This window comes from Quercus robur, chromosome 5, assembly GCF_932294415.1.
Source record: "Quercus robur chromosome 5, dhQueRobu3.1, whole genome shotgun sequence".
Classification (NCBI taxonomy): domain Eukaryota; kingdom Viridiplantae; phylum Streptophyta; class Magnoliopsida; order Fagales; family Fagaceae; genus Quercus; species Quercus robur.
In genome coordinates, this window is record NC_065538.1 from 7666763 (window position 1) to 7678527 (window position 11765).

General features: G+C 37.4%; 1 protein-coding gene across 1 annotated transcript; it reads right to left on the reverse strand.

The window, feature by feature from the left end:
- Positions 1–7311: 7311 nt before the first annotated feature.
- Positions 7312–11231, reverse strand: LOC126727742 (uncharacterized). The gene is made up of 3 exons (XM_050433660.1): positions 10978–11231; positions 10320–10373; positions 7312–8709 (listed from the first exon to the last, which is right to left on the reverse strand). The coding sequence occupies exon 3, from the start codon at positions 8686–8688 to the stop codon at positions 7312–7314; it is 1377 nt and encodes a 458-aa protein (XP_050289617.1). The 5' UTR covers positions 8689–8709; positions 10320–10373; positions 10978–11231.
- Between the last annotated feature and the right edge of the window lie 534 nt (positions 11232–11765).

An 11765-nucleotide genomic window follows, 5' to 3' on the forward strand; every position in this document is an offset into this window, starting at 1 on the left:
GTCATAAATAATTTAATTAATAATTATAAAAATAAATAAATAAATAATTTAATACCTGGTCATTTTAACTAAAAAATTAAATAATAGTAAACATTAAACTTTAGCACACTTACCAACTTTTAGACACCACTCAACACAATTAAAAAAAAAAAAAAAAAAAAAAAACATATACAAGCACCCACAACCCACTATAAAATATTTTGGTTATTTTTTAACCTTTCAAATAACAAAAAGTAAGTGCACCAAGTGCCCACTTGATATTTTTTTTCCCTCCACACACTCTACAAGTTAGTACCTTTTTTTTTTTTTTTTTTTGGCTGAATTACACGTTAGTACTTAATATCCCAACTACCACACATTTTGAAATCTCTACAACTACTGCCACACATTTGGTTCAAGTTTCAACAACACTTATTTACATTTTCCCATCTCACCTTTTGCTTTTCATATATATATATATATATATATATATATATATCTCTTTCTCTCTCTCTCTTGTGAATATGAGCATTTGCAAGAGGCAGGAGTAGCAAATCATTACAAATCTAATTATCTTTGGGCTTCTTTGGTTCTTCCTCAAAAAATCTGATTTTTTTTTTTTTTTTTCCTTTAGAGCAAAAGGTAAGTAAAGTAAATCTAATGTTTTTAGGTCACTGTGGGCGTCTTAGGCTTCACCACTTTATACTTGAGAGAGCATTTTCAAAATTGAAGCCTCTCTTCTTAAATCTAAAACAAGATCTCTCTTTTTAATTTTTAATTTTTTTTTGGGTTAAAAAACACAACAGCTGAAGTATTTATTGTAAGGTTGAATTTAATCAACCATTTTGTTGGCTTTATTCCTTGCCAATTTTCTTGCAATTCAGCACTTAGAAACCCTGAGAGAGTGTGAAGAAATGCTTAAGAATGTGCACTGAAGCGGGGACTCGTGACTGGATCTCGCGGGTGGCTCGTGACTGGCAAGCCGCCAGATGATGCACATAAGGAAAGCATACAGAGAAGCTGAACCGTCATGCTAGCTGTAGCATTACAGGACAAAAAGTCCAAACTGGCCATTTAGTTAGCTCGCGGCTTAGACTCATGACTCAGTCAAGTCGCGAGGCCAAGTCGCTAGTCCACTCTATTTTGGAAAACTGACTCTTCACATTCCTTTTTCACTATAGTATAAATACCCCTTATACCCATGAAATATAGAGACCTTCTAGAGAGAATTTTGAGAGAGAAACCCTAGAGAAAAACAAGATTGACTCATCCACAATCTTTACATAATGATTCTTCAAATTCCTAAACTTTCACACTCTCCATTGTTACATCCTTGAGAGGTTCATTAGCCAAATCCTTTTCTCACCATACCCATATCTATGAGAAGGCTTTTTGGTGCTTGAGAAGCAGTTAGGAAGGGACCAATTGATATAGGTTGATGCTATGGGCTATAGTAGAATCTGGTAAGCTAGAGAAGACAAAGATTTAGCATAACCTCGTTGGAGTAGGAGCTTGGAGGGCTTAGGTACACTGGGTAGATTAGGCTTGAAGGGTCTTCTACTGTTCATGTATCCCAACTTGATTCTCTAATGGATTAGTTACCACTTGAAGGGTGGCGGAGAGGTTTTACGTTGAGGATTTCGGTTTCCTCTTTGATAACACATCATTGTGTTGTCTTTATGTTTGCATCACTCTTCCCTTAGTCTTTCCCATTTAATTTCTACTATGGCTATGATTTTATTTGGTTTAGATTATGTTATCAATTTTGTTTTAGCTTATTTACATTTTTCGCACGTACATTGTGTCACGCCCCAAACCCCAAAGGGTCCAAAACATGAGAGAGATGTCTCAAGTACCTATAAATTTTTTTTTTCCTTTTTGACAATTCAATCCACATAATTATTACCGAGTGCCAACAACAAGGGTTATCATAATCATCCCATAGAATATACTTTCAGAGTAAGTCAGAGCTCTAAGCATTAATTACAAGGACCATAGGCCACAAAAGAATAGAGGTCTGAAAACAACAATTACATAACAACAGCTTGTCCCAACAGTGGAAATACAGTCATAACCACTATAATATACAAAAAATGAGTCAAGCCTAGACTAAGATGTACACCATCTAATATATCCATTACACAAAAAATCAGCCTCCATCAGTAGTTAGTCTAACTACTATTAGCCACCAAAAAGCTGTCTCAAAAGATTGTTGCCTACTTTGAAAAGTTATAAAAATAATGGAATGAGACAAAGCCCAGTAAGTAGCAAAATTAAAGGGGGTGGGGAAATGCAAGTTTCATGATGGTAACAATTTACAAATCATGCTTTTAATTCGGGAGTTTCCAAATAGTTTCTACAAAACCATTTCCCAAAAATAATATGACAATAATGAATAAATTGACACAGCACAAAACTTCTCAAAATGTTCTCATGAGATTACATACTATATATTCCTCAAAATATCTCAACATGAAACTACTTACTATACTGTGAGCAATAACACACCGTTCCAAACCAGAAAATCTAACCCAAGGCCACATGATATTCGCCGACACAAAGCCGGAACTCATTGCCGACACAAAGCCGGAACTAAACTGCCGACACAAAGTCGGAACTCATCGCCGACACAAAGACAGAACTAATAACCATCACAAAGACGGGTGCTAAGATACTAATGTCACACAGACTATAGTATCTAGCTAGGTAATCACCGAGTAATCACATGTCACAGCACATGGGTAGAACATAAAGAGCTCACATAACTTTAATTCAAAATACATAATTTCACTTCTAAGTAGTTTCATAAAACATTTGAATGCCCAAGATATTCACAAGGTTCTCAATGCCTTCAACTTATTTCTTGCCCAAGAGATTTTGTATTAACTTCCCAAATAACATAGGCCAAGATAAAGCATCTTTATATTTTTGCAAATAATGCAATAAATCCATGATACGCATTTTCTAGAATTTAATCAAAGATGCTAGTCTTTTCTTTGCTAACAAATCATGCAAATCCCCCATATGCAATAAGAATATGCATTTTCATATATAATCATATATAGTAGGGTCATAACACAACACCTTTTACAAAAACATAGTTCCACCATTAATTTTCCAAAATGTGTTTGACCCAAAAACAATATTTATAAGATATGGTTATTTTTCAAAAATACCCATTAAAAAGCTACTTACCTAGCAACCGCAAAATCCTAATTCTCCAAGCTCCAAGGGGAGATTAGCTAGAACCTAAACAATGTCAAGCAAATCTATCACAATGAGCACAAAGCTTGAAATTATATCTAGCTACATATTAGGAATTGCCAAATAAGCACTAAATTAGGCAAGCCTAGATTTAGCCTCACAAATAATATTTTCCATCTCCAAAGTTTCTCAACCAATTACTTTACAAGACATAGACTCCCATTATACTTATGAATCATACAAGGTATTATTTCTAACATCAAAACCTCAATAATTTAAAAATAGTTTCCACATGGTTTTCACAACATCATCAAGAGACCCATGACACCAAAATCACAATATCCTTTCAAACAAACAATTTAGATCTTTAACTAGCTCCAAATAAACCATAAAATTATATTCACAATTTCATTTCACAAGATATACCTCAAAACCCCTAAATTTTCACCATAACAAGCCCTAGATACCCAACATTGTAAAAAGCATGAACTCACTCAACAATTACATCCACCAAGACCAAAACCCATACGTATAACACATGAATATCATTTCCAAAGCTCTTAAATCACATGAAAATCATTATTAAAGCTTGGGTAAAATAACCTCAAATAAGAACATAATACTCATCAAAAGAGATTAAGACTTTTACCTCAATTAACTTATGTGAAGGTGTGATGTTCTTGAGGATTTTCTAGTGATTTTGCCGGAAAAAATGGTAGAGGTGAGGATGAGGAATGTACCGGTGGGATTGTGAGGGAGAGGAGTGTGTGTATGTGTGTTGTGTTGACTGAAAAAGAAAAAGAAAAGGAGAACAATAGTGGGAGTGACCGGCCAAAGAGAGAAAAGAGGGAGTGGATTGTGTGATGGGTAGTGGGGTTAGGTGGGGGCACATTGGTCCACAAAAATTCTGACTTACTTTTTTTTTTTTTTTTTTTTTTTTTAACTCACGGGATGTTACAATCTTCCCCTCTTAAAAAATTTCGTCCTCGAAATTTTACGTACCTTGATCTTGGAAAAGGCTTGGATATCTTGACAACATATCCTCCTCACGCTCCCATGATGCCTCTTTCACTAAATGGTTCTTCCAAAGCACTTTTACCCAAGGTATTGTTCTATTGCGTAACACTTGCTCCTTACGGTCCAAAATCTCTACTGGAACTTCTTCATATGATAAATCATCTCTAATCTGAAGAGGCTCATAGCTCAAAACATGTGAAGGGTCAGGAATGTATTTCCTCAACATAGACTCATGGAAAACATTATGAATTCCTGACAGGACCGGTGGTAAGGCAATTTTATAAGCAACTTCACCCACTCTCTCCAAGACCTCAAAAGGCCCCACAAACCTAGGGCTTAACTTACCCTTTTTGCCAAATCTCATTACCCCTTTCATAGGTGCAACCCGTAGGAAAACTTTATCTCCAATCTCAAGTTCCAAAGCCTTCCTTTTAATGTCAAAATAGCTCTTTTGTCTACTTTGGGCTGCTCATAGGCGATCACGGATCCTATTTACCTTTTCACAAGTCCTCTGGATAATCTTTGGCCCCAAGAGTTTTCGTTCTCCAACCTCATCCCAACAAATTGGGGATCTACACTCCCTCCCATACAAAGCCTCATAAGGTGCTGCTTCAATACTTGAATGGTAACTATTATTGTAAGCAAACTCCACCAAAGGTAAGTGACAAGCCCAATTCCCTTTAAGATCTAATGCACATGCTCTCAACATATCTTCTAGAGTTTGAATAGTCCTTTCAGACTGTCCATCTGTCTGAGGGTGGAAAGCTGTGCTAAAGTTCAATCTAGTACCCAAGGCCTTTTGCACACCACCCCAAAAATGAGAAGTAAACCTTGGATCTCTATCTGAAACAATAGTAGCAGGTACTCCATGAAGTCTCACAATCTCATCAACATAGAGCTGAGCTAACTAATCAAGAGAGTAGTTCATCCGAATAGGGAGAAAATGAGCTGATTTTGTCATTCTATCAACAATCACCCAAATAGCATCATGACCCTTAGGAGATCTCGGCAATCCTGAAACAAAATCCATAGTGATTTCCTCCCACTTCCATTGGGGAATAGGAAATGGTTGCAACAAACCCGAGGGTCGTTGGTGGAACACCTTAACTTGCTGACAAGTCAAACATTGCTCTACAAAGTGAGCAATCTCCCTTTTCATATTATTCCACCAAAAGTTTTCACGAAGATCACGATACATCTTTGTACTACCCGGATGTATTGTATATGGGGAATAGTGAGCCTCCTCTAGAATCTCCTTTTTAATCAATGGATCATTTGGCACACAAAGTCTACTCCCAAATCTCAAAGCACCATCCTCAGAGATAGAAAATTCAAATTTCTTTCCACTATGCACCTCATCCATGATTTTCTTTAAATGTGGGTCATTGGCCTGTGACAATTTAATTCTTTCCACCAAGGTTGGTTAAACACTCAAACTAGCCAGGTAGGCCTCAGAATGGCCCATAACAACCTCAATCTCCATCCTTCCAAGATCCCAAATAATTTCCTCTTGAGTGGTTAGCAAGGCAGTTGAAAAACTTGAAGGCTTTCTACTAAGAGCATCAGCTACAACATTAGCCTTACCAGGATGATAGTTAATAGAGCAATCATAATCCTTAACCAATTCCAACCATCTCCGTTGCCTCATATTTAACTCCTTCTAGGTAAAGAAATACTTTAAACTTTTATGATCAGTGAAAATCTCGCATCTTTCCCCATACAAATAATGTCTCCAAATTTTCAAAGCAAAAACAACTGCAGCCAACTCCAAGTCATGAGTGGGGTAATTTTTCTCATAATTTTTCAACTGACGAGAGGCATAAGCCACAACCTTCCCATTTTGCATCAACACACAACCAAGTCCCTTATGAGAAGCATCACTATAAATGACAAAACCTCCTGTACCTGAAGGGATAGTTAACACTGGAGCAGTGACCAATCTCCGCTTTAGCTCTTGGAAGCTTTTCTCACATTCTTCCGTCCACTCAAATTTAACATTCTTTCGAGTTAATTGTGTCAAAGGAGCTGCAATGCAGGAAAATCCCTCTACAAATCTTCTGTAGTAACCAGCAAGGCCCAAGAAACTTCTAACCTCACTCACATTTGTAGGCCTATCCCAACTAACCACCGCTTCTATCTTATTAGGATCCACTGTAATTCCATCCTTAGATATCACATGACCCAAGAACATTACTTGATTCAACCAGAATTCACACTTCTTCAGCTTAGCATACAACTTTCTTTCTCTTAGAATCTGTAAAACAATCCTCAAGTGTTCTTCATGCTCTTCTTGACTCTTAGAATAAATCAAAATATCATCAATGAACACAATAACAAATCGGTCCAAGTACTCATGAAATATCCTATTCATCAAATCCATAAAAGCAGCAGGGGCATTTGTTAATCCAAACGGCATCACCAAAAATTCATAATGACCATATCTAGTCCGAAAGGCCGTCTTTGGTATGTCCTCACCCTTAATCTTCAACTGGTGGTAACCAGAACGAAGATCAATCTTAGAAAAGACTTGTGCTCCTTGCAACTGATCAAATAGGTCATCAATACGAGGCAAAGGATATTTATTCCTTATGGTGACTCTATTAAGCTCACGATAATCAATACATAATCTCATAGACCCATCATTTTTCTTGACAAATAAAATTGGAGCTCCCCAAGGCGAGGCACTAGGGCGAATAAACCCTTTGTCCAACAATTCTACCAATTGCTCCTTAAGTTCTTTCAACTCTGAGGGTGCCATTCTATATGGTGCCTTAGAAATAGGCGCAGTGCCAGGAAGGAGATCAATAGAGAACTCAATCTCACGATCCGGGGGCAACCCAGGTAGATCATTAGGAAAAACATCTGAAAATTCCCTCACAATGGGAATGTCTCCTATCTCTGATTCTCCACTTTGTAACTCCACTACACTAGCAAGGAATCCTTGGCATCCCTTTCTAAGTAAGCGGTTTGCTTGTATGCATGATATCACACGAGGCATAAAAGGCAAATATGAAGCCTTAAATAGAAATTCTGATTCACCTGGAGGCGTAAACACCACCTCTTTCTCAAAACAATGCACACTAGCATGGTAAGAAGCCAACCAATCCATGCCTAAATGACATCAAAATCATGCATATCTAACAGCACCAAATCAGCCAATAACTCTCTACCCTCAATACAAATAATACAAGACTTAAGCACAAGATTAGTCAACAAAGTATCACCAACAAGGGTAGAAACCGATAACTCAAAGTCAAGTAGTTCGGGGCTCTTGTCATGATTCTTAGCAAATGCACAAGAAACAAAAGAATGTGTAGAACTAGGATCAAAAAGAACTTTAGCATGTGCAGAGAACAAAGGAAGTTTACCTGCCACCACTGTATCCGTGGCCTGAGCATCCTGAGTAGTCAAGGCATACACTCTACCTTGCACCTTCTTCCCATTGTCATTACCCTTTGCAACTTGAGATGAGGAAGAGGAACCCGAGCCCTTGGTAGTTGGGCATTGCCTAGCAAAGTGTCCGGGTTGCTTACAAGTGTAGCATAACTTTACTCCCTCCATGCAAGTTTGACCCTCATGGGTTTTACCACAACGAATGCAAGGCCACTTCTTATCACCAGATTGAGGATAGGCACTCTTGCTATGCCTAGAACATTGTCCTCTATTACCCGAGTTTTTAAAGAATCCTTTCTTATGCCCTTGACCCTTACCATGTTGAGAATTAAAGGGCCCTTGCTTCTTTTCACTCTCCTTGGAAATGGGGTTGTACTTAAAGTCTTCTTCAAGACTCATTGCCCGCTTCACAGCCTCCGTAAAAGTATCCACTCCAGAGGCTATAATGAGAGGGCGAATCCTACCATCAAGGCCCTCCCGAAACTTTTTCACTTTCTTGGACTCATCCGGAATCAAGTAAGGAGCAAAGCGAGAGAGCTCAATAAACTTAGCAACATACTCCTCCACTGTCATAGCCCCCTGAACCAAATCAGAAAATTCTCTTGCCTTACGGTCCCTCACTACATCGGGGAAGTATGTCCTATTGAAAACTTCCTTAAACTTCTCCCAAGTAATGGGAGTGCCCCTTCCCAACTCCGTACTCAACAATGGCTCAGTGCTTGACCACCATCTATCAGCAGAACCCTGAAGAGCATAAGTGGCATACAACACCTTCTGAGCATCAGTACATTCAAGGGCTCTCAGTAATTTTTCCATCTTTAGCAACCAATTCTCTACTGCCATAGGATCAAGTCCCCCATCAAAAGTTGGAGGGTTTTGCTTACGAAACTCCCCAAAAAGGCAATCTCCCCTCCTACGTTCACCACCTTGGACTGCTCTAGCAATCCTAGCATAAATCTTGTCTGCCACCTCGTCAATCTCGCCACCATCAGGAGTGACAGATCTCTCACGCTCTTGGCGTTGCCTATGGCCATGCTCTGGAGCTGTAACCTCATCCACATGCCTTACTTTACGTGCTTTCTTTTTAGGAGGCATAATGTACCAAGGTACTTATACCTATACCCAAGAAACAAGCAAGTAAATCACAAGGCAACATAGAAGGTTAACATAGAAAAGATAGGTAAGGAAAAAAAAAAAAAAGAATAGCAGGTGGAAGCTGAAACAAAGGAACAAAATTAAGAATTCATCAAACCCCTAATGCTCTGACTTAAATCAAAATTAATTCCTATTTTCAAAGTCTACAGAATCATAACCTAAGCTCTGATACCATAACTGTCACGCCCCAAACCCCAAAGGGTCCAAAACATGAGAGAGACGTCTCAAGTACCTGTAATTTTTTTTTTTCCTTTTTGACAATTCAATCCACATAATTATTATCGAGTGCCAACAACAAGGATTATCATAATCATCCCATAGAATATACTTTCAGAGTAAGTCAGAGCTCTAAGCATTAATTACAAGGACCATAGGCCACAAAAGAATAGAGGTCTGAAAACAACAATTACATAACAACAGCTTGTCCCAACAGTGGAAATACAGTAATAACCACTATAATATACAAAAAATGAGTCAAGCCTAGACTAAGATGTACACCATCTAATATATCCATTACACAAAAAATCAGCCTCCATCAGTAGTTAGTCTAACTACTATTAGCCACCAAAAAGCTGTCTCAAAAGATTGTTGCCTACTCTGAAAAGTTATAAAAATAATGGAATGAGACAAAGCCCAGTAAGTAGCAAAATTAAAGGGGGTGGGGAAATGCAAGTTTCATGATGGTAACAGTTTACAAATCATGCTTTTAATTCGGGAGTTTCCAAATAGTTTCTACAAAACCATTTCCCAAAAATAATATGACAATAATGAATAAATTGACACAGCACAAAACTTCTCAAAATGTTCTCATGAGATTACATACTATATATTCCTCAAAATATCTCAACATGAAACTACTTACTATACTGTGAGCAATAACACACCGTTCCAAACCAGAAAATCTAACCCAAGGCCACATGATAATCGCCGACACAAAGCCGGAACTCATTGCCGACACAAAGCCGGAACTAAACTGCCGACATAAAGCCGGAGCTCATCGCCGACACAAAGCAGGAACTAATAACCATCACAAAGACGGGTGCTAAGATACTAATGTCACACAAACTATAGTATCTAGCTAGGTAATTACCGAGTAATCACATGTCACAGCACATGGGTAGAACATAAAGAGCTCACATAACTTTAATTCAAAATACATAATTTCACTTCTAAGTAGTTTCATAAAACATTTGAATGCCCAAGATATTCACAAGGTTCTCAATGCCTTCAACTTATTTCTTGCCCAAGAGATTTTGTATTAACTTCCCAAATAACATAGGCCAAGATAAAGCATCTTTATATTTTTGCAAATAATGCAATAAATCCATGATGTGCATTTTCTAGAATTTAATCAAAGATGCTAGTCTTTTCTTTGCTAACAAATCATGCAAATCCCCCATATGCAATAAGAATATGCATTTTCATATATAATCATATATAGTAGGGTCATAACACAAAACCTTTTACAAAAACATAGTTCCACCATTAATTTTCCAAAATGTGTTTGACCCAAAAACAATATTTATAAGATATGGTTATTTTTCAAAAATACCCATTAAAAAGCTACTTACCTAGCAACCGCAAAATCCTAATTCTCCAAGCTCCAAGGGGAGATTAGCTAGAACCTAAACAATGTCAAGCAAATCTATCACAATGAGCACAAAGCTTGAAATTATATCTAGCTACATATTAGGAATTGCCAAATAAGCACTAAATTAGGCAAGCCTAGATTTAGCCTCACAAATAATATTTTCCATCTCCAAAGTTTCTCAACCAATTACTTTACAAGACATAGACTCCCATTATACTTATGAATCATACAAGGTATTATTTCTAACATCAAAACCTCAATAATTTAAAAATAGTTTCCACATGGTTTTCACAACATCATCAAGAGACCCATGACACCAAAATCACAATATCCTTTCAAACAAACAATTTAGATCTTTAACTAGCTCCAAATAAACCATAAAATTATATTCACAATTTCATTTCACAAGATATACCTCAAAACCCCTAAATTTTCACCATAACAAGCCCTAGATACCCAACATTGTAAAAAGCATGAACTCACTCAACAATTACATCCACCAAGACCAAAACCCATACGTATAACACATGAATATCATTTCCAAAGCTCTTAAATCACATGAAAATCATTATTAAAGCTTGGGTAAAATAACCTCAAATAAGAACATAATACTCATCAAAAGAGATTAAGACTTTTACCTCAATTAACTTATGTGAAGGTGTGATGTTCTTGAGGATTTTCTAGTGATTTTGCCGGAAAAAATGGTAGAGGTGAGGATGAGGAATGTACCGGTGGGATTGTGAGGGAGAGGAGTGTGTGTATGTGTGTTGTGTTGACTGAAAAAGAAAAAGAAAAGGAGAACAATAGTGGGAGTGACTGGCCAAAGAGAGAAAAGAGGGAGTGGATTGTGTGATGGGTAGTGGGGTTAGGTGGGGGCACATTGGTCCACAAAAATTCTGACTTACTTTTTTTTTTTTTTTTTTTTTCCTTTTTCTTTTTCTTTAATCTCACGGGATGTTACACATTGTTTGTTGATAAGCTTGAATTGGTCATTTGTAATTTGGGAGTCTAAACGTTCAAGAGTGTTTTACACACATTTTGAACATTCAATTGGTATCAAAGCGGGTGCACTTGCTATGGTTTAATTACCCTAGTTTGATTCTTGACCCTGTTTGAGATGGACCGGCCTCAATCTTTAAATGCACCACTATATTTTGATGGTAGCAATTATGTATTTTGGAAAGTCCGAATGAGGGCATTTGTATGTTCAATAGATGAAACTGTTTGGGATGCCGTTGATGTTGGATGGACTAGGCCGGAGGCTACCAAATCCACGTGGGATAAGGTAGATCTCGCAGCGTCTAATGCGAATAGTAAAGCACTAAACGCTATTTTTTGTGGTGTATCTCCAGATGAATTCCACAGGATATCTCACATCACTATTGCCAAGAAGGCATGGGAGATATTAGAGATCACTTATAAAGGA

Coding starts and splice junctions, on each gene's coding strand:
- LOC126727742 (XM_050433660.1), bottom strand. CDS start 8,688: ATGCCTCCTAAAAAGAAAGCACGTAAAGTAAGGCATGTGGATGAGGTT.